Source organism: Ruditapes philippinarum, unplaced genomic scaffold (assembly GCF_026571515.1).
Source record: "Ruditapes philippinarum isolate M1 unplaced genomic scaffold, ASM2657151v2 ctg1774_1_1_1_1, whole genome shotgun sequence".
Taxonomy (NCBI): domain Eukaryota; kingdom Metazoa; phylum Mollusca; class Bivalvia; order Venerida; family Veneridae; genus Ruditapes; species Ruditapes philippinarum.
In genome coordinates, this window is record NW_026853357.1 from 245,386 (window position 1) to 269,194 (window position 23,809).

General features: G+C 33.2%; 1 protein-coding gene across 1 annotated transcript in view; it reads right to left on the bottom strand.

Annotated features, from left to right (window-relative positions):
* The window catches only part of LOC132736625 (neural-cadherin-like), a 46,165-nt gene that overhangs the window by 19,960 nt on the left and 2,396 nt on the right, over positions 1 to 23,809 (bottom strand). Inside the window, 18 exon segments of the mRNA XM_060723788.1 lie at positions 76 to 239; positions 695 to 936; positions 1,415 to 1,594; positions 1,957 to 2,258; positions 2,582 to 2,903; positions 3,639 to 3,815; positions 4,479 to 4,594; positions 6,551 to 6,697; positions 8,079 to 8,271; positions 9,364 to 9,567; positions 9,981 to 10,355; positions 10,757 to 11,227; positions 11,547 to 11,818; positions 13,163 to 13,419; positions 15,993 to 16,116; positions 16,421 to 16,535; positions 19,888 to 20,128; positions 21,561 to 21,834. Of these exon segments, the coding sequence (XP_060579771.1) occupies positions 76 to 239; positions 695 to 936; positions 1,415 to 1,594; positions 1,957 to 2,258; positions 2,582 to 2,903; positions 3,639 to 3,815; positions 4,479 to 4,594; positions 6,551 to 6,697; positions 8,079 to 8,271; positions 9,364 to 9,567; positions 9,981 to 10,355; positions 10,757 to 11,227; positions 11,547 to 11,818; positions 13,163 to 13,419; positions 15,993 to 16,116; positions 16,421 to 16,535; positions 19,888 to 20,128; positions 21,561 to 21,760 (4,102 nt within the window). The 5' untranslated portion in view covers positions 21,761 to 21,834.

Below are 23,809 nucleotides of genomic sequence, written 5' to 3' on the forward strand. Positions count from 1 at the left end.
AACATATACATCATGATTAGCCGATGAAAAGCTACATAACAAATGTATAAGGTTTGGAATTTTAGTTCTGTATACCTTTATCGATGGCTAGTATATGAACCTCGTAGCGTTCTTCAGTGAGTCCAGCAAGTGCCTCCCTGTCTAATGTCTCGCCATCAAAACCACGTTGAACTCTGACCTCACCATTCTGATCTACAGTAAACCTACGATCTGGATCTTTACTACGATCTATAGAATACCTGTGACGGAAATTAGATTATACCTTGTTTAAACCATTGAATCTTATAATGTTTATCAACACAAAATATCTTGTAAAATGGTATATAGTGATAAATATTACATTCATCTCAAACTGGGACTTAATGTCCCACAAACATTTAAATGTTAAAGAATTAAATTTATTGACGGTTACATAGAATACCAGAAATGACTTTAACCTACAGAAAACACTATAAACCCCAGTTTGAATTCAATTTTATCTACCAAAATGTAGATATTTACTGTACTTTCTGTACTTGTTAAGTCAATTTTAACTGTATAACTTCAGATACGATACTTACACTTAAAGCATATCTTAACAAAAAAAGAAAGAACTTAAAAAAATTTTTGGAAACTTAAATGATGGTGAAAGAAAGGCTGCATGTTTCTGCTCATGTTCACATTTTATATATGTCTTGCACAATCACAAACTCACTCAAATTCTGCATTTATGGTATCATCTTTGTCAGTTGCGGTACATGTCCACAATAACGTCCCTTCCGGAATATTTTCCTTGTGTCGGATAGTTTTCACCTTAGGCGTGAACTCCGGCGCATTGTCGTTATAATCCTCTATTGTCACCTCGATGTAGGCCGTGTCTTTATGTAAACCAGTCGGCTCATTGTCCTTTACGATCACAGTCAGGTTAAAGAACTTGATCGTCTCGTAATCTACTTCCTGAATTACAAAAAAAAAATATTAGTATGTGTGTTCATTAACATTTTCTTATGTTTAAAGGCCCAGTATGCCTTAGAAATGGTTAAATTTTTATTTCTCAAAAGCTCTTTATTTTTGGTGTCCTGTTAAAGGTTTCAAAAAGATACTCATTGGCCAATCACCTGAATCATCTTATGTTGTTTTCTTGCAAATAGTACAATTATAGTGATATGGTAATTTGTATGGAAGTTTAAATATTACTTTGTTTACATTTTGATACTATTATGACAAAAAGATTTACTTCCAGTGCTATTTTCTTCAAGTATTAAGCATCTTAAGTGCCCTAAAACCATTATTTAAAGGTTAAAAAACTCATGCTGGCTTTTTCTAAAGATGAACAACGATTAGAGGTAAAGATTTAGTACAAAAATCATCAATATTAGAATGATCTGTGCCCCTCAATATTGTGGTAATATAACAATAAAACAAATCGACTTACATTATAAACAGTAAGAACCCCAGCATTAGGTGGTATATCTTCTACACTGAAGTATGCCCGGTCACTTTCTTTCAGTGTATACGATAATCGTGCATTCTCGTCTATGTCTTTATCAGTTGCCGACACCGTCACAACTGGACCAGACTTCTGGTTCTCCGACATACTGACTTTATAAATTTTCTGAAATATATCCCAAGTATAAAAGTAAAACAAGCCCATTGTACAAGCAGTAGTTGTGAATTTTTTTTTTTTTAAAGTTCATTGAAAATCAAAGCAAATGCCATACTTACATAAATAATCAAAAGTAAATATTCATTTCAACAATTAACTTTTGTTTACTTTTTTCCATTTAATGCCACACATTACATCATTTACCTTAAACATTTAAAACGTCTCAGGCAAGACATCAACACAACATATTTACAAATACCAATGCCCCTCAAACAGCCATTATTTACATCTAATTTATTTGTTTGCTTTCAATAAAAAAGCTCATTTCTAAGATAATTTAATCAAGTAAGGCATTTATCATAAAAAGCTACCTGAACAAACTGTGGAATTTGGTCATTAATATCGAGTATAGTAATCGTTGCTGTGGCACTGGTTCTCTTCTGTTCTACTCCTCGATCTTTAGCTACAATCGGCACAAAATATTGAGCAATATTCTCTCTGTCTAGGGAATCGGCTAGACTCGTCTGTATAAGTCCAGTGGCTGGATTTATTTTAAACAGGTGCTCTCCATTTGGATCTGCCGGTGGATTACCGAACCTGTCAATCTCGTAGATAACCGTACCGTTAAGTCCGGCATCATGATCTGTTGCTACCACCGTCATTACTGACTGATCTGTTATATTTAGAAAAATATCTTTGCATGAATACATAAAAGTTCATTTTAGTATACAAGATAATGCAAATACGACAATCTATAGTAAGTTTTAGAAAAATAATAATGGTAGGGGATATCCAAACGCACCTAATCTTTTTCATCAAGAATCAAGTTAGAAATTCTTTGAAATCAATAATATTGAAAAGAAATTATTTTAAAAAGATTTCATTTAATACAGTAAATACTTTTCTTTTCCAAATTTTCACCCAAAATAATTGACACTGGTTGAGACTAATTTTACAAATGTATCAGGTTCAGAAATTTGTGAATGAACACCTTACCTGCTTTAGAATGTTCCTGTACTGATCCCTTCAGATCACCCTCTCTAAAAACTGGAGCATTATCATTTATGTCCAGAGGTAGGACTTTAACGTAAGCGTATCCGGAAAGTGAAGCTGGGGTGTCAGGCTCGTCCTCTGCCCTCACATTGAACTGGTACACATCACGCCCATGTGGCTGATCTCTGTCCAACTTTTTACGTAGGAAAATTTTACCGGTGTCTGGCTCAATGGTGAAGACGGGATCGGCAGGCTCAGTGCCGTCCCCCGTGATAAAGAACCTAAAATTACTCTGGCGACTCACATCCTTGTCGGTAGCTGATACCTATAATATATATCAATCAAAAATAAGGCACAAAAGTATATGCAAAGTTAAGATCGTTGGAGACTGTTCCATGTATTACCTCGGAAAACAATAAGAATTACTTTAAACATAATCCGTGCCTTGACTGGTAACCCATGTAAAGATTTTAATGTTAACCAAACATAGAATAACAAAATGATGTCACAGGTTCAATTAATAGAAACTTATTTTTAATTGGGTTAGGTGAACACTGAACCTGCGTTTTAATGGTATATTTAAATATCCGACAAATGTTTTGTCCAAAAAGGTCTAAAACAAGAATATTAATAATAATAACTTCTTTGTAATTATATCAACTTGTAAGATACAATAACGCAAAACATCTAGTTTACATCAGAAAAAAAAATTATTCAGAAATTAGTGTTTTGAAATCAATGACACTATAAAACAAAATTATTAATATTAGCCTTGCAAAGCTAACTAGTCAATTAAAGTAAGTTTAGGGGTCATTTAAAGCTTGATCTATTTCAAACTCTGAGAGCAACTTTGTTCATTGTATCAAAACGATTTTACATATTTTTGCTCAGGACCATTCAAGGATCACTAATGTATTGTTTTATCACAATTGATTATGTGTTTAAGGAATAGATGTTGTTTAGACCCAAAGTTTACAACAGACCACAGGCAAAAGCTTGTCACAATACGTCACCCAAGCTACTTATGCAAAAACATTTACACAATCTTACTACAACATACCTGAACAAGAAATTGACCATCAGGATAGGGTGGGATAGTTTCTTCCACTACATTGTTTATCTCGTAAACATTTTGACTGAACTCAGGTGGGTTATCATTCACATCTGTCACATCAATCAGTACTTCCGTAAAGTTTTCAAATCTGCCATCTTGTACCATCACACGTAACTGGTAACTCTGTAAATAAGAGGTAATTTATTTAACTTTATATTTTAAACAAAACTGTTATTATTAAGAGTCTTATTAAAGATGCATGCCTTCATATGAGTATTTCAGAAAAATCAACCTGGGATAAATGTAAGAAAAGTAAATGTTTTAAAATCAACCCGAGAAAAAGTATACTAAGACTTTAAGAAAAGTAAAAATATTCACAATTCAAAGAATAATTTATATGTAATATGCACTTAATAACTGAATTGGCAGTATTTAACACCATATTTGTACTTTCTTGACTGTCGCAGTAACAGCTATTTTAGCATATCCAGAGCTATTTTTTAGTATTCCACGTAGATTATAAGTACTGTTTGCAATGTGTTAATTATTTTCTTGACAATATTTTACCCTTGAATACATTTTAAAATTTTTCATAAAAATTAACTCCAATAAACGCTCCTGTAAGTACAAATATATTACTCTTAAACATTTCAATCAGCCCTTATATCATTTATGATAAGTGTAATGAGAAGTGTAAAACTTTGTGGGTTTTAATATGTTCAGGAAAAACAGATGACTTATATTTAAGAACATATTCTGAGATTTTGAAAACAAAGAGACAGTGCTAAAATGTACCACTAACAAACAAAAATATCGAAGAAACTTCTAGCGACTAATGCCACTTACTGTCGGAGGAGTTTCATAGTCCAGTGTCTTAGCTACATAAATGTCCCCTGTCTTCTGTTTAATACCGAACACGTTATTTACATTCCCTTCAGTTATTGTATATGATAACTGGTCAGCTGAAATTATACAATGATAATAAACAAACCATGATAAATATTATTAGGCATACATGTACCCGTACATAAAAATGAATGAGTGTAAAATTGAACCAAGATATCAAGAATTCTATGTAAACATTAGTAAATTTAAATGATTCCATGTGTATATCTATATGGTTAAAACTACAGAAATGTTGTATATTATGTATGAATGAATGAAGTACTTTACACAGCAAGCTGTTAGCAAGAAATAAAACTTGGTCAGAGGAAAGCATGCCTCCATGTTAAATCAGCAAACACAAACTTGTACAAAACCAACCATTCAAGTAAAAGAATGTCAATTTAAAAATAAACTTTAGAGCACAGTCCATTCAAAATTAAATGTAAGCCAATCAATTAAAATCAAGGAAACATTAGCAGGCCAATATTGATTCTTATTTCAGAACCAAATTGTTTTACAAGAGAACAGAATACAATTTAAAACATTAAATATAAAAGGCTTTGTTCATACAATTTGCTACACATCAGATAACTTAATATTCCCAGCCAATACTTACTTTTTTTCTTTTTTTCTTTCTTAATATATTTAACATGCAAATTATTACAGCAGAAATTAACACTAAAAGAAAACATACAAATAAACATTCCATAACTCAAACAGATTAAAACATATGTATAAAACTTATCAAACAACTCTCAATCAAGTTTTACAAAGGCCTTCGAGTGTCACAGATAAAGTTGGCAGCTCTAACCATCAAAGGAATATTGGTGACATAAATGAATACTTTGAAAAATAGAAGTCAATTTTTAGCCCTTTGTGGCCTTAGCCTTGACCCTACACAGGTCCAAGAGAAATTGCATTTGTGACAAGAGTACAAACCACCCACTATTTTCTATGTTCAATATTTCTTGAGGGATATAATAATTAGTGCCTAATTCAACAGTAAAAGAGTAAGTAAAAATAAAAGAAATTAGCCTTGAACTGATCATACATTCAAACTTTCACTGGAATTTTCATAAAGACTATAGTTTTTTGATGTTTGTTAGGCTTCTTAGTCACACTGATACAGTAAAAGTCATTAGGCAACTTTCAAGCTTTTACTTGTGAAGGAAGATCTCGGATGCCGTTCTGTGCATTATTTCAGGCACAAGCAGGCCACCCAAATAGAACCACCGACATTCTTTAAGCTAGCTGGATAGTTTCCTCTCCATATATGCATTCAAGACATTTTCTCTTTAAAACTATTATGTCCATGACCCTTTTTCCATATTACGATCGGTTAAAACTGATCATTTCTCTCATTCAAAGTCAACAGAACGAAAAATAAACAAATACTATACACGGACATGCAAGACATGAACATAACTTTGACAAAATGTACATGAGTGAGAGACAGACAGACAGACGGACAGACAAGAGAACCTAACTGTGACTCAAACTCAATAATTTCCTAATGATTGGACAATGATCTACATACCTGAACCTGTTAATGAAGATGATAACATGATTTGTTATAATATGTGATAGAAATATAAATGCAAAACATACGTGTGACTATAGATGTTAATGTGTTGTCAAATGATTTAGCAATAAATGTATGTTAGATCTATATACTGTATGAAACTATGAATGCATAGCAAACTTCCAGCGATTAGTATATATGTCATTTTCAATAAAAACGCATTTCAAACTATGAAAATCAGAAATTCATATTTCTTGTCCGAGGCATCCATTTTTCTTGCATATTTAACTGCTTTATTATTGCCCAAATTATAAAAAACTGTTAACAAGAGCCTAACTTATAGTATTCATATAACCATTATTTTTTGTTAAACTGAGTGGAATATGAGGTGATATTGTACACCTATAAATATTTGTTCTTTTCACATAAACTTAATTTGTATATTTGCGCACACATTGTTTCCGCAAAAAAATAGTAAGGCAGTAATAATAATTATATACTTTTTATTTACCTTCGTCAAGATCTTTCGCTACGACAGTAAGAATTCTGCCGTTACTGTCGGCACGTTGTTCAGGTACGGAGATTTCCCATCTCTCCTTTATAAAGTATGGGGGATTGTCGTTCTTATCTGCTATCATAACCTGAACTTGTGCGGTAGCTAAAAATAGAAACATATTAAAGGGTGTTAGTTTAGTCATAATGTAATTTAGCTTAATTCCGATAAAAACTCTAGTTGAACCAGTCTTCAGTTCATGTCATTGAATAAACCCTTGGCTAGGGGTGTCACAGTAAGCAAAAACTTTAACCATTTTAACGGTAACCTAACAAACGTTTTAAACATTAAACCGACCTTACTAAAAGAACTCTTAGATTTTTAACACAAACTTTGTTTCTTTATGACAAGATATGACATTAATTTTGCATTTTGTTGTACCTGTTTAAACAGATAAATATGAAATCCCTTCTCTTGGCAGTAACAATACAATGTATATACAATTATATCAGAACAAGATCAGCTGCTACAACAGAGCTGGCTAATTATGTTCAACATTGTTCGCTTTTCATATATATATATCTTAAAATTTTTCCCTTAAAATGATGAATGGATTTGTTCAGATTGAAAGACAGACAAGTCCACTACAAGTATAAGGGATGGTTAACAGGTTCCTGAACATGATTATAACCCCAGAATAGCTTGAGCTATGTTGATCATTAAATTGTGAGGCAGATACCTTAACCAGTAGGCTGCCTCTCCCTAATAAACAGAATTATAAATCATTTTACTTATGACAAACTCTTTTTGTATTCCTTTTTTGTGAGTGAATATCAATTAAAATCTAAAACAGCAATTTTAAAAGATAAACTAATACTTTATCTATAAATTCAAATTTTGAATTAAATTTGGCTAAATAAAGTATCACAGCCATAAAAGTAGTAGTTTTACTTCAATTTGCTTCAAATAATTTATTTTTCACTGTAATAATATTTGTTTTATGTGCTTACTTATTTACAATTCTAACACGACAGGCATGCTTCCCCATTGAACATAGAAGAACCGAAAGTGTGCATTATAATGCAATACAATCACTGTTGATGTTTTATATTTAGAAATGTGACATAATCATTCGACATGTCACATAGTACATTAGTACGGAAAAAAAACAGGTACAATTTAGCTTAATATCAGGTACGGCAATATTTATTTGTTGATGTTGTGTTAGAATCGAAATAACATATCCAAATCGGTGATTTTATCGCCTGATAAAATCACTGTTTGTCGTTCGGATGTGCATCATTATATCACTCGAGCTAATAATTCATCGCATCCAAACTCCAAACAGTTTAGGATATATTATTTCTTAATATCAATTACAAAGATGGTGTAAAAAAATAAAATTGAGGGCATTTTTCTCCCAGAACCCTGCTCTTTATCATTAAATTGCACAGTTCAATCTAGCTGTAAATTATTGAAGGCCAAAAACCCTTTACAAACATAGAAATCAATTCTAATTATTATAAAAACATCATCTCATTCCTACCACTATTTGGTGTATTCTCTGGGAAATGTCCAGGAGCATCGGAATTGACACCATCTACAGCCTTTATCTTTATATAATACACGCTCTGTTCCTCACGATCAAACTGACTCCGCGTCGTTATAATCCCAGTAAACTTATCAATGTTGAAGTGCATGTACGCATCATTTGGGTCCTCCATCAAGCTGTAACTCACCTATAATGTTCAGTATTTCATATATAAGCCCTTATAGTGACATTGTGCCCATTTTGTCATTGTCAAGTTGTGCTGAATTGACATTATATTTCAAATGATGGTGATTGACCAACAGCTGATATGAAAAATCTTTAGGATAACATATAAATATGCCTAAAATATAAAAAGACTGTCCCACCCTTTTTATAAATTGAACATTTGGGGTAATTTCCTATTGAATTTAAAAAAAAAATTGTAGGGCCATGTAAGTTATTTATCGTTCATACAAAGTAAATTATAAAATTGAAAGGAATTATGGCAAGATATAAACTAATTTGACTTTCAGCTGTTCATTCACTAAATAGCCTTAGATGGGCATTATGTCACTTAAACTGGCTGAAATTAGCCTTTGACACCAGTATAAAACTAGGCCAGCTTAAACATTTGTACAATCTTCAAATTCAAATCACAGCAAATAAGACATAAGAAAATACAATAGACATAAAAGTTACTATAGGGTAAGGGTAGATACAATTTAAGGTTGATAAATTTTTTATCTACATTTGCCAAATTAGCTGACATCATTACAAACAAATTAACAGATAAGATGAGCCTGCCTCCAGATGTATGGTTTGCTAGGAATTCAGCTTAAAATGCATTAGTAACAGCAGTGTAAACACTTTTTGAAGTTAATGTTAGTATCTTATGATAGAATACAATCTCTTTAGTAACAAATACGGAATATTAGGATTTCAAACTTGAAAATGAAAGCAAGCATTAGACTTTTTATTTATTTTTGTTTGTATGTTGGTTATGTTTAACCAGACATAAGTACCCTAGAGATCATTACTGGGACTTTCAAGCCTTATCAGTAGAGCCGTAGAGGAACGCCTTTGGTAATCCTACATGCATCATTTATGCATGAGCTGAAATCTTTGCACAACCACTGACTCTACATAAAGTTGTTTGAAAGCCACCCGACATGAAAGATAATAAAAGTCCACAGGTTGGCTTAAACCTACAACAATGTTGGGCAAGTGACTTCAAATAAGTAGCTGTAACCTTAACTAATCAGCCACATAGGCCCATATTAAGTTCTAGAATTGTAAATACCTCATTGTTTGGGGGATCATGATCCGGATCCACGGCTTTTATCTGTAACACAGTCTTTCCCGGTGGTTCATTTTCTGGTACACTTCCTCGGTATGAGTTACTCAAGGTTGGGTCAAGACCCTCGAACTGTGGCGGCTCGTTGTTCATGTCCTTCACCACGATGATTGGCCGAATCTCAGCAGAGAGTGGAGTCTGCCCCTGGTTCTGTAAACATATATGTTCAAATCCCACATGCGTAACTAGGTATATAGTAAATACTCAACACCTTATTAGCTTCCAACAGATCAACACCATTTAACTTTCTATATAATGAAAATCTCTAACCATTAACCTTTAATGAATTTAAAGATAAATTTTGCTGATACACGTTTTCTGTAGTAACAACAAAGCTGTCACAAGTGACAGTGACCTACAAATATTACCCATATCATGTGTGGTTATATCATTGAGCAATGAGGTTCGTCCAAAATGTTTACAAAGTGTTTCATCTACAATGACAATGGAGTAAATAGGACAAATGGGTCAAAAGGCTAGACCCTCTTTGTCTTCAAAACTATTAGTCAAGCTAAAAATATCCTATTTTGACAGTAGCTTTATACAGAATATAATACACATACTGTAACCCTCAAGCGCAGCTCGTATCTGTTTTGAACATTATAATCAAGCTGTCCCTTCAAGATAAGTGTAACTGTATTTCCTTCTTGATATATCCTAAATGGCCCTAACTGTTGTACTGTGTTCTCCATCGAGTCAATCAGTGCAAATGACAGACCATCGAACGGTGCCTCGGTGTTTGAAGAAGCTTCCATGACTGCTATGATATATGGTATAGTAGCTGTCTCTTTCACTCGATATTCTCTCTCGTAGTTATCGTTATTCCACGTGGGCGGGTTGTTGGTACGATCAGTTATACTAATGGTGACAGAGCTGTACGCACTTAGTGGAGGGTCGCCCTGATCCTCGGCCTTTACACGCAGTATTACAGAATCTCTCTACAAAGATGTACATAAGGAAATTAACAAGCAAAACTTGAAATTTAAACTGGAAGTAATCACTTTATCCTTAATCATAGAAAACTTTATATATATTTACAAGATAATTAGCACAAATTTTTATGCATGAATTTCTGTTCCTTTAAAACAAATCTGACAAGATAAACTATTGTTTGTGTTGCATTAAAACACGATTCTTGTGACATTAAATGCTTTTTTAGAGACCATCATTTGATACCTCCAAGGCCAATCTGCACATTTTCCGATCATTATTTATAGCATTTTTGATTATCAAATTCACTCACAAGGGGCACCTCAAAATTCACAGCAGGGTTGGTCAATTATATACATATTCAGAACAGTCAGGTTTACTTCAGTACATGAACTACAACAATGCTTACCCCATATAGCCCTTTATCCAGGTATATAATACCAGTGTCTGGCTCAACGCTGAAGAAGTCTCCAGGATTATCTGTCAATGTGTAGATGATATTTGCATTTTCCCCTTCATCTCTATCAGTAGCACGCACGGCAAAAATTCTACGTCCCTGTTTAACAGATGCCGACGATGATTCGCTGACTGATGTGGCGTATGACGGAGAGTCGAACGTTGGGGAGTTATCGTTGATATCACCAATCTGTACCCAAAACGTGCAATGTGAATCGAGGGATTGCGGCTCACCCTGGTCAGCAGCTTTTACGGTGACCGGAATGCTGCGTGCACCAGTTAGAGCCTCTCGGTCAAATCGTACTGCTGTTACGACTCGTCCGTTTAATGGGTCAACTTCGAACTGTTTTGGTTGCCGTGGTGATGTAACAATGGAGTATGTGATATTACCATTGTTTCCTCTATCATTGTCAATAGCTGTTACCTGTAACACAGATGATAATTTTTGTAAGAAAACAGTTTCATTCTTTGCAGTATTCACCCATGAATATAAAAGTTATATTAATTAAATAAATCAACTATCTAGAACACTTAATTAAATATATTGCCATTGACATTTTTCTTACATATTCAAATAATGATTTAACGATAAAATGTCAAATTACCTACTTTTTCCTTTCTAATCTTAAAACATCTTTTGATGTCACCTTTAATGGCTTTAAGGGTCATTTTCTCATGTGGTTGTTCAATTACAGCATATGTAAGAAAATCAGGCAATCAAATGTCTACGTGAAAAATCTAACCTGAACAACAAATGTTCCGATATCTTGATTTTCCAGTACAGTTGGCGCATAGTTACAACTTGGAAACTGTGGCTGGTTGTTGTTTGTGTCTTTGATCTCGACTATGATAAAAGTGTTACTGGACAGAGACTTCGCCTCGCCACAACATGAGCCGTCGTCGTACGCTGTGATGTTCAACGTATAGAAGGGAATGGACTCTGGCAGGCCTCTTGTCAAAGTGATCAAACCTGAGTCGGGGTCAATGCGAAATGGTGGACTTTGTGTGTTCATCGCTGTAAAAACAGACAATAAAACATAGTAAGCTACATCAAGTAAAAATATCTAATAAAGTGAAACAATTAGGAATCCCATCACATTTAGACATAGACACATCATCTATCATTATAAATACATAGAAGTGTTACTTAGCATATAAAAACGTGTCTCAATTTGGGACTTTTTCAAAGAGTGGGTTTTGTCACACTGAAATCCAACAAGGCACAGAACCATAATATGATATGGTTGTTAACTTAACACTGATGTTGTGCCTCAGCAACTTGTTTATGAAAAAAAAAGCAAATATCTCAAAAATGTGATCCAATATCATTAACAGTTTATAAATAAATCTCTTTATAATACCTCACAATAAATGCATATAACCCTTCTATAATCTGAGGATTATAAGAAACAATGTATAGAAGAATGACAATTGTTTTGTTATTCAAATGCTTATGTTGATAATGGCATGTATATGCTATGAGTAAAAAAAACAATGACAGCTGCACTTTAAAGCAGTCTGATCAATTCCTTTACCGTTAGCTTCTCAATTTTAGCTTTTTTACATTAAAAACTCTAAAAATGACAATAAACACCCATTACGACAAAATATCACAGTTCCAAATGCAAAGAAAGGCAAGTTCATTATATTTTAGCATAGGAAGGGTTAAATACATTATAGCATTAATGTTTCATAGTTACATAAAAAAATAACCAGTTTTTTTATCTCTACTAAGGTGTGACATTTTGTAAGATCTTTAGAACATAAGATACTTACTATAAATCCTTAGGTAATTATTCTAGCATTTTAAAAGTATTAATTGCCATGTATAATTATCTAAGGTACTTATTGCAATTATGGCATCTTAAATGTATTTTTATATTGTGTCTTTGCAATGTAAGAAGGAATAATTTTCATATATAGAGGCTATTAAATGAGTGAAGATTCTTTACTTCCTTTATTGATTAAGTTCAATAAATTTAGTAAAGTAGCCCCAGGTATATATATAGAGAGGATATTCGAGTGGTATGAAATATGATAATTTTCATATCACAAGATGAAAATGAATCTTATATTCATGGAGAAAATTTGAATTTTTTTTATTTTATACTATTTCTCTTTTTTCACCTTACAATCGAGACTTCTCCTTTGATTATGTGTAATGAAAAAACACCAGTGAAAATTCGGAATATATTCCATGTATATATCTTTATTTTATATCTTCTATTACGTTTTACATAATTATCTTCCCATGTCCCAGGACTGGTGATCTCTGTAAGAAATTCAAATTTTTATATTTTTAGCCAATTGAACTTCAGTGAAATTCCTTTAACTGCTATTACAAGTGAAAATCACATACGTGTAAAATAATATTTAATATTATCTCCGTCAGCATCCGTTGCCTGTATGATTGTTACGACACTTCCTGCCGTCTGCTCCTCACTGATCTTGGTCAACAAATGCTCGCTGCCAATGCCAAACACTGGAGCCTCGTCATTAACGTTGGTAACATACACGATAACGCTCGCCATACCAGATCTTGGGATCCCACCTTTATCTCGAGCAGTCACATTAAACTTATACTGATGATCAGTGCGGAAGTCAAAGTCAAGTTTTCTGTAGGAGAGACAATAAAGATGTTCACATTTCATTAGTTAGGACCTATATAATTTTGTTAGAAATCTTACAAGTATTTTACAATGTTAAATTTCTGAAATTTCACTGAAAAAAAATAATCTTGATACATGTACACATAGGAAATTTAATAAATTGAAAATTGCAGCTTCAAGGTCAAGGTGAAGGTCACATACCAGTCCATCTCTTACTTAAGTAAGTCAAAAGCTCTTCAGTTTGCAGACTGTAAGCTACTAGCTTATTACTTGAACAATTTAAGTTCAAGGTCACAATTTTCTGCATAGACAAAAGAACATAGAGGACAAAAAACATCAAGTACTGCTGATCTATGGACCTTTCCGGTGTTTACAGTTTAATGTTAATTGACTAACTTGTTATCCAATCGCTACACTGAGATAATACATAGTCACTGGTTGACCTGGTTTGCACAAAAGAACACATGCTTATGTTTGTGATACTGTTTGTGAGCAGTTGACCTAGCAATGAATGGAAAAGGTGTGGCTAAATGTTCCGCTACGAAAAAACGGAAAGGTCCATTGCCACATGTGGAACAAAAAATTTAAACAATATACAGTCTAACTTGCCCATGCGACCACGTGTATTAAGCGACTTTTGTTTTAAACGACCACTTTAAATTCCCCCCGATCATTTTCTCTCTTTATCTTTAATGTATTAAGCGACTTTTGCTCAACGCGACCAGCGACCGCTAATTAGTCACCTAATTGACATCAATCTTTTCATTAAACGACCACTTTTACCTGTCAAGTAATTGTGTTTTTAGAGAACGCCACCTCGTTATGTCACAAGTGTCAGCAATCAAAACACAACAATAAACGTGTGAAAAACTCTATTTCCCATACCGTTTTAGCGTATGCAAATGAAGTTAAGTATACGCGTGACGTGTATTATCCAATAATATCGGATAAACAATGCAACGCTCCGCCCATACTGAGATGGTGTATACGCTTCGTTTGTTGACATTTAGACTGCATTGAATTGACCTTGAACTTGATCAGCCATTAAATTAATCGTAACAAATAGATGTAGTTTGTTTTATTTCAAATGAAAAATGCACAACAGAAAACATCTTCACTAATAGGGTTTTCGTGTTGGAGGACAAGGAAAAACAACGGAGAAGTTAAAAAATTCTGGAAAAAATGTCAAACATGTACGTAATGGATCAAAACTGATTTTGACAATAAATATCAGAGCGTTATTTTTACATTTGCATCAGTTTAGATTATCGGAGCGTACTTATTATTCAACATTTATATAAAAATGAAGTTGAAAAACAATCCCATCGAATAAAAAAGATGTCATTTATAAATTTTGACTTTTATATCATGCTGACTGTCTTAAGAGACCGTTTCATTAAGCGACCGTTTTTGGTCTTTCCCTTGCCCGGTCGCTTAATACACGTTTGACTGTATAATGCAAACATTTACATAAATATCATATAAAATATACAGTAATATTGTATAATTTAATAATTCATTAATCATATGTACAGAAAGTAATCAACTGTGAGATGATGTATTTGCGAATCTCCGTTGTAACACAATACTCAGTAATTGCCTCCAGAATACAGAAACTCTCTGACAAGTTAGTGAAAGCTCAATGACAATCATAACAACCTTCTTTGTTCCTAACCATCAATTTTTTGGCGGGGAAAAAAAGTTCCATGCTTAGATTCCTAGAGATGTGCGGTAGATTACGCATCAGAGTAGGTTATTTAAAACATTTTTTTGTAAAGTGTTTCTAATTCTGTAGTGTGATAATTCTTTATTCTATGTTTGAAATGAATGATGAAAATAGAGGATATTGAATGAGTGTAGGTTTAATACTAAATTTATTGAACAAGTTGAATAAAATCATATTATGCGAGCCTCTGGCGAGCATAAAATTGTTTTATTCAACGAGTTCAATAAATTTAGTATTGAATCTACACGAATATAATGTTCTATTTATCACATATATAAAATAAGAACGGTAAACTGTTAACAAGAGTCATTTTTCTTTGACGCGCCGATAGTGTAACGCTAACATTAGCGCGCTTTAACGCTATGTTTATAGCGCAAATTACGTGACGTCAAAGTGTTATTACACTAGTGTAATATTGACTAGTGTAATATCGTTTTTATTAAATGGCTTTATTACACTCCTGCGCCGCGGTCTATGTGATAATATCGAATAATATCAGGATAAAACTTTTAGGGTTACTATGATTTTGATTTTTTTTTTTTTTTTTTGGCACGAGTGTTTTGATTTTTTTGCATGAGGGTTAAAACTTGAATAATTTCAACACTTTTATGACCTAATTAAGGCTCATACCTGAAATTGGGCAGCTGTGGCTGAATGTTTAAGGTCTTCATAACCATGTTTTCTTGGTTTGAGCAATACTGGGGTCACAACAATGATTTGTTTCAAAACTAAACATAAATACATAGTTTTACATGTAATGTTCAACTAATTCAAAGACCTAAGTTCATAAAAAGACCCTCAAACCATGGGGCCATTAATCCCCTTTTGTGAATACATTTGTAAAATTAACGTACTGAGCAACTGTGATCTGTCCTACATATTGGTTGTTGATGAATTTTGTCTGTATACTGAAATGGTTGTCACTGACAAAGTACTGTAACTCCCGATTTATACCAGAGTCCCTGTCTGTCGCCATAACTGTAAAATAAAACATAATTATCTGATGCTAATTCTGAATATATAAAAGTACATCACTACAACTAACATAATACAAGATTTTACGTTTGCTTATTACTGGTTTCATTCATGATTGGTGAAATCTGACCAAACTCTATAGTGTTGGTTGACAAAATTCAAATTTTCATCTTGATATCCCCAAAATTGATAATGGACAGTTCCGTAAATGGAAGCTAGTCCAGTCTTTTTTTCTTTAGAAATTCGGCAGGATAAGGGTTATAACCACCTACTGTATACAGATAAAGAGTAGACAAAGTTAACACACCTTGTAAAGGTAAAGCTGGACCTCCAACAGGGGTATTTTCTGACAGCATGAACGTGTACGTTGATAACTGAAACTTCGGACTGTTGTCATTTACGTCTGCTACATCGATTATCAACTGAAATTATGAATAAGTATATCATTCATCATATAGAGAGAAAATAACACAACTGTACTTTCATACATTGCATAAAAAAATTGTTATAAATTTTGATACCATATCAAAAGGAGAGATACAGCAGGTTCCCTAGCAGAACGTTTAAAAAAAATAAAATAGGCGAAAACAGGGAATAAATAAAGTCTGTACAAAACTAGCAAAAAGCCAGATTTTACAAGTTGTAGTAATCAGATGTATGATAAACAAGATTGCATTTGAGAAAAATGCTATGCCACCGCATGGTTCAAATTTCATAGCTGTACATCAAAGGACAAGAAAGTAGGTCACATCATCAAAATCTAGGTCACCTGATATCAAAAGTTCAATTTTACAACTAAAACTGTGCACATGGTCAAAATGTCATTGCTGTACATCAAAGGACAAGAAAGTAGGTCACTGTCCATTGGGCAAGGCATAATTTTGACCCAAGGGTTTAATTCAAAACAATTTGATACAGGTCCACCAAACAACATTTCAAGTCAAATATCTAAGCTATAGCTTTCTCCCATTCAGAAAACATTTGTTTTATTTTCTGTTTTTACTATGTGTACATAATGAGAATCACTGCCCCCGGGCAGGGCCAATTTTGACACCAGGGGAAAATTTTGAACAACTTTGGTAGAGGACCTATAAATGATATTATATATCAAACATCAAAGCTCTATGCCTTGTACCTTCAGACAAAAATACTTTTTTTATTTTTTCACTATATGTACATAATGAAAATCAATGACCCCCGGGCGGAACCAATTTTGACCCAGGGCTATAATTTGAACAATCTTGCAAGAGGTTCAGTACACAATGTTTTCATGCAAAATATCTTAACTCTAGCCTTTGTAAATTTAGAGAAGATGATTTTTTAAGTTTTTACTATATAAATATATATATAAGGAAAACCTATGGCCACCGGGGGCGGGCTAATTTTTGACACAAGAGGCAAAATTTGAATTACTTTTGTAGAGTACCTTTAGATGATATTATTTAAACAAATATTAAACTCTAAGCCTTGTACCTTCAGACAATAAGATTTATTTATTTTTTACTATATGTATATATTGAAATCAATGACCCCAAGGGCGGGGGCAATTTTGACCCTAGGACTATAATTTGAACAATCTTGCTAGAGGTTTACTACACAATGTTTTCATGCAAAATATCTAACCTCTAGCATTTGTCAATTGCTAGAAGAATTTTTTTTGAAGTTTTTACTATAAGTTTTTTACTATATACATATAAGGAAAACCAATGACCCCCGGGGCGGGCCGATTTTGACCCCAGGGCTATTATTTTGAACAATCTTGGTAAGGGTCTACCAGACGATGCTTATGCAAAATATCTAAGCTCTAGGCCTTTTGGGTTTTTACAAGAAGGTATTTTAAGTTTTTACTATATGAACATAGTAAAATCAATGACCCCCGGGGCGGGGCCAATTTTGACCCCAGGGCTATAATTTGAACAATCTTGTTAGAGGTCTACCAGACAATGCCTTATGCAAAATATCTAAGCTCTAGGCCTTTTGGGTCTTTACAAGAAGATTTTTTAAATTTATTCTTATAATTCCTTTTGGTTGCCATGGCAACCAGATTTCTGCATGGAATTAAATTCTTTGAACAACTTTGGAAGCCCTTCACCCAAGGAACAATCCTGCCAAGTTTGGTTGAAATTGGAATCGTGGTTTTTCACAAGAAGATTTTTTAAGTTCACTATATAATCTATATAACACACACACAAACACACACACAAACACACACACAAACACACGCACACACACACAGGTGAATCGCTATATGCCACCGCATCGCAGATGCTGCGGTGGCATAAAAACCATTATCTTAATTCATATTTTTATTTCATAGCAAACATCATTTTAAATATCGCCATTTGAACACTTTGTTCTTTGAATGAAAGCAGTAATATCCAATCATTATAAAAAAGTGTTCATCTTATTAAAGGGAGAAAGTACTCTATAAATTATTTATGTAATTAGAGAGCAAGTGTTTCAACACCAGGAAAAGTATGCCCCTTTTCATGTCAAAACTCCTTATTGTGATGAAAAACTAGCAATATTATGGGTGTTAAATAGGAACAACGACAAACTTGGCACACTTTAAAAAACTGGAAAAAAGTTACTGCAAGCCTGACAAAAGGAAGACAGTTAATTCAAACAGGTTTTAGATTTTTTTTCTTAACAAGTTGAATGAAAAGGTGAGAAACTCTTATTGTCTGTTAAGATATTCAAGTTTCAACCCAGAAATGCTATTTGACCTATGGATATAGGTGTTTCAAAACCTACACATATAGTCGTAGAAGTCCATGCTTTGTAACTACATAATTATGAAATATCCAAAATATTGGCCAATTAATAGAGGACCTGTGAGAAACAGCAAGACTGAGGGACAGAAGAAAAGAGGGAAGGACCAAATAACAATTATAATTATTACCCCCCAAGGCCACCACCACCCCACAACCACACAACACACAAACACAAAAAACTTCGGCAGCATTAAAAAAAAACACAGCAAAATTAACAACACCAAAGCCTTTAGAACTGAGGCAGTTATGTTTTTCCTGCCATTTCCTGAACCACTTTGAAAGTAGAGTAAATTCAATTAGGCATTGAAACTGCACGAAGTTAACTTAATTTCACGTAAAGATTTCTTCAATCTAATAAAATTAGATTACAACCTGCAGAAACTGGAGCCATTAAATATAATGCATTCAAACTTTATGTGTTTCAATACCAGGAAATACCAGATTTCCACTTGTAAATGTAATGATTTTTGAGAAAAACAGAATCGAGAGTAAATTTCTACTCCAACAATACATGAGGAATTTTTAAGAGTAAAAGAGTCATCAGGAATGTAGCTAGATCTAAAGTAATCATTAGGCCAACTTTTTAGGGGGTTTTGGAGCATACACCCACCAATCCGCCCCCATCCCCACAACAAGTTTGTTTTTTTTACTCTGGATTGTAAAAAATGCATTTTGGTCTATGTTTAAATATGAATTATAATATCTAACAATAAATATGTTCTGGGGATTATTAGAAATTGAAAAGAGACAAATACATTTTTATTTTGTCACTTTCTTGAAAAATGGGTCAGGTGGCAACCTACATAGCTTGTAGAAAGCTGCATCACTGGTCATGAATATACTTATGCTGGTTGGGAGAAATATCACCAATTTTTGAAGATGAAATTGGGAATTTTCTACTATTCTGTCATTTTGGAAAAGGCCTAATTCAGCATTGTATACAAAAGAAAATCACTGTGTTTATGTAAGACATGTTGCAGACATGGTGCCTAGAATATACCTGCGAGGTGCTTGAGAGACCAGTCTCTTCCTCAGTGGCGGTAACATTCAGCGTGTACTGGTTTGGTAGTTCCTCGTAATCTAAATCTTGAAGAGTCTCGACATATCCGGTACTGGTAATGCTGAACAAACCGGACAATTTACCATTGGCCTTGGTCAGGTTAAACGTTGTCTTGTTATGAACCGAATCTTGAAACAGTTTCAAACGAATCCGCAAAAAATTATTGTCCATGTCTAATATTCTGAAAAAAACAAAAGAAAAAGAAATGTATTGCTGACCAGACAATTTGAACTTTGACAATATTTTGGTTGGCTTTCTACCAAGACCTTGCTGGTACTAAAAGTGATTTAAGCCTTTAACACCAGTATAGAGCTGTCAGCCTGCATGTCTGTGCAATCTGACCAGGCTCCATACTGTTAACTGACTTTTTTTTTAATATTCATATTGATATCCCCAAAATTGATAATGGACTGTCCCAAAACTTGAGGCTGGACAAGTCTATTCAGGAATTTCAGCAGGCTGAAGTGTTAATTTAGGCTGACACTGGAAAGGTAAATCGGGAAATTTTTTCTATCATTATTGTAACAAACACAACATAATAAATGGGTATCCAATATATCATAATGTGTTCAAAAGTCATAACTCTACAATACAGCATAAACTGTTTTTCATATAAAATCTTTAGACAACCATTTTAAGGAAGAAAACAACATCTTAAACTATCTATTTTATTGATAAACAGTGTCTGGAAAAAGCCTACATTGCAAAATAAAGCAATGTTTCACATGACAAAAACAAATACTGAAAGTTGTTGCAAATGGGCAAAAAAGCGGCTTATAAATATTTGATGACACAGCAGTTTTCACTTGCATTAATATTCCCAGGATATTGTACAAATGTAGCTAAATCTACAGATTTCAGAGAGTTCTCAATAAAAGCACTTAGAATTTCTACTTGTATGATATTTGTATAGATTAACATGTATAGATTTTTCTGCTGATCTAAAAACTTGATTTGTATTTGGACAGCTGTTGTAACTTTTGACTTTAGTAGATACATAATAATTTACAATTACTATTTTACAATTTAAATATTACTTTTGCAATAAATGTTATTAAATTAAAACAAATTGTTCATTTTTATTGCTTAACCTGAAATTCGGATAAGTATCAGCAATCAATGAATTTCATAGTACTTACATGTACATACAATAATCAAATTTAAATGAATCAAATTATTTTCATAGCAAACACTTAAAGGAACGAGTGTTACCATTTTGTATCAATCAAGGAAAATGAAGTTGGGGAAAATTCAAACAAATTCCCAGAAGACATTGAAAACTTTTAAGTGTTTTAAGTGTTGATAGCAGTCCATTGCAACCAATACAAAGCCAGGTCCCAGCCTGTATATCAGTGCAGTCTCACAGACCAGATCCTATGATTTTGTTTGTTTGGTTTGGTTTTATGGTGCACCAACACAATATATGTCGTATGGCACCAGAACACTTTTGAAAAGATGGTTTGGTACTCCCACAACTGAATATTACTATTCTGATATTGATATTCCATAAAATACAAGTGGACTGCTCCAAGTTAAGAGCAGACTAGTCTATTACCTAAAATAAAACAGTGAATGGGTTGAATTTATTGTTTTATCAGTAATGGGTAACTTACTTGCTTCCTGGACCACTTCTCTCATAAACTTTAGCCCTGAAAGGATTTTCAAACAGCTGAGGAGGTCTAAGTCCGACAAGAACTTTTACCACGGCAAAGTCGGACTTCTGCGATGGCGAGGTTCCAGCTGCCATGTCCTGTGCTGACACTACTAACGTGAACTCTACACCGTTTGAGAACTGACCAGGACCGCTCACCATTGTAACGATTTTACCAACAATATCACCAGTGTCTAGGTCTTCCTCCGTCCTAATACGAAATTTCCCTTCCCCACCTGTAATGAATAGACAAAATAATCGTGAATTAACAAAAATTGACAAAATAATCATGAATTAACAATCAGTTTAAAATTATTTTCATTGTGGCAGTGTAAGAAAACTACAAATATTAAATTTTAGTATAAGCATCAGGGTCTCTCTTGCAACAAAATACTCAGCCAATAAAAGTAACAATAATCTGTAAACAAGTCCTGTCTGGGGAGCAGCACAATCCATTAGTAAATGGGTAGTGTTGTTAAAACATTACCGTGTATTCGAAATAATGACCATTAACAACAAGAGCATTGTTTTTTTACTTTTAAGAAAACAAGTTTAAGTTTTCCTTTTTTTTTTTAAATTTTAATAGGTCTGACTTTTCACAACCTTTCTTTCATATATAACAAAGTTAAAGCAAGTTACAGAAAAAAAAGAAGAGCTAAAAACATCTTCAGGAAAGTCAATGAAAACCAGTATTAAATACTAAGCTTTGCTTTTTCTTTAAAAAGTGGAGCTAAAAGTATTCTATTTTCTATTTCAAGAAAATCAAACTTGACAAAAATGATTTCAAGAAAGTAAAAATATTCACAGTTAAAGAAATAAATTACATGTTATATGCCATTAATAGATGATTTTGCAGTACATTTATTTATCTGTCCATATTTCGACTGTATGACTAAAGTTTAGTAAAATGGACTATTTATGCATATTCTGACCTAATTTTGATAATTTTCTTAGATTTTAGTGCCGTTTGCAATGTGTCAATTACTTTTTTATTCATTTGATGTCATTTCATGAAATTTTTTAATAAATTTAAAAAATCTTCATAAAATTTTTCATAAAAATATAAGCATGAATCTGAAGGCATGCTGCTGTAAAAGTCTTTATTGTTTTCATATCATCTTTCTCATTCAGTGACAACAACCCTGATATAACTACAATCAGACAGTAATGTTGATGTTGTTTTTCTCTCATATTCACTTAATTGTCATTATAAAGGTCTTAGCTTCCCTTGTACAGAAAGACGAACATTTCTATATTGACCTGTTGCTGACCTTGACTTGTTAATATAACTTGTAGCTTAGTGTAGCTTTTAATGATACAGAGCTAGGAGAATGAGAGAGAGTGAGTTTGGACAGGAGAGTGTTAAACACCGAAACAATGACAAGTTTATGGCCAACAGCCATGTAATTGACTGCTATGACAAGCTAATATCTTAAGATATTACAATTTTCTTTATGCAGCCTCCTCTCCTCTAACAGTAACATCGCTTATTTTAAGAGTTTTTTGATTAACTGTCCCGCACTGCAGACAAATTATATCATTACCCATCACATTGCATATCATATATCATAATGATAAATATCATATATCCTATTAAATGATAAAAGTCTACCTCTCCGTGTGATAAATGTGTCTGCAGTGCACAGAAATTCAAAGAGAACTCTTCACTATTATAGAAGGTGGAGGAAGGAAAGAACATTAACTTTTAAGTAAAACAAAACATTGGTGGTTTAATAATGCTCAGGTGCATCAAATACACATGGCTGAAGCAATGAACAGAGGGCCACCTAAGGTCTTCATCCACGAGTAAAGCTTGAAGCATAACGCCATACAACTATAATAGCATTGGCGCCAAATAAAAGTTAAACTCCCAGAATACGTGACTTTTGTGGTGATTACGAAATGATAGAACAGGACAGGTCCTCGATGCTATCAAGGTAAAGTAAACCCAGGCATTGACTTATGTGTAAAATGCGAATATAATGGGTGCATTATTCTAGTGCAACCTCTTAAATTAACAAACGACTACTCCATATTAAAAGCAGCCTATATTGACTTATTACATAGATATTTACATTGAAGTCAACTTTAAATCAGACTTTATATGGATTATTCTCCTAGATTATTCAGCTGTTATATAACATAATACATGTACATGTATAATAGGGTAAAAATATTTTGCCATTGATGTCTCCTCCAAGTATATGACTT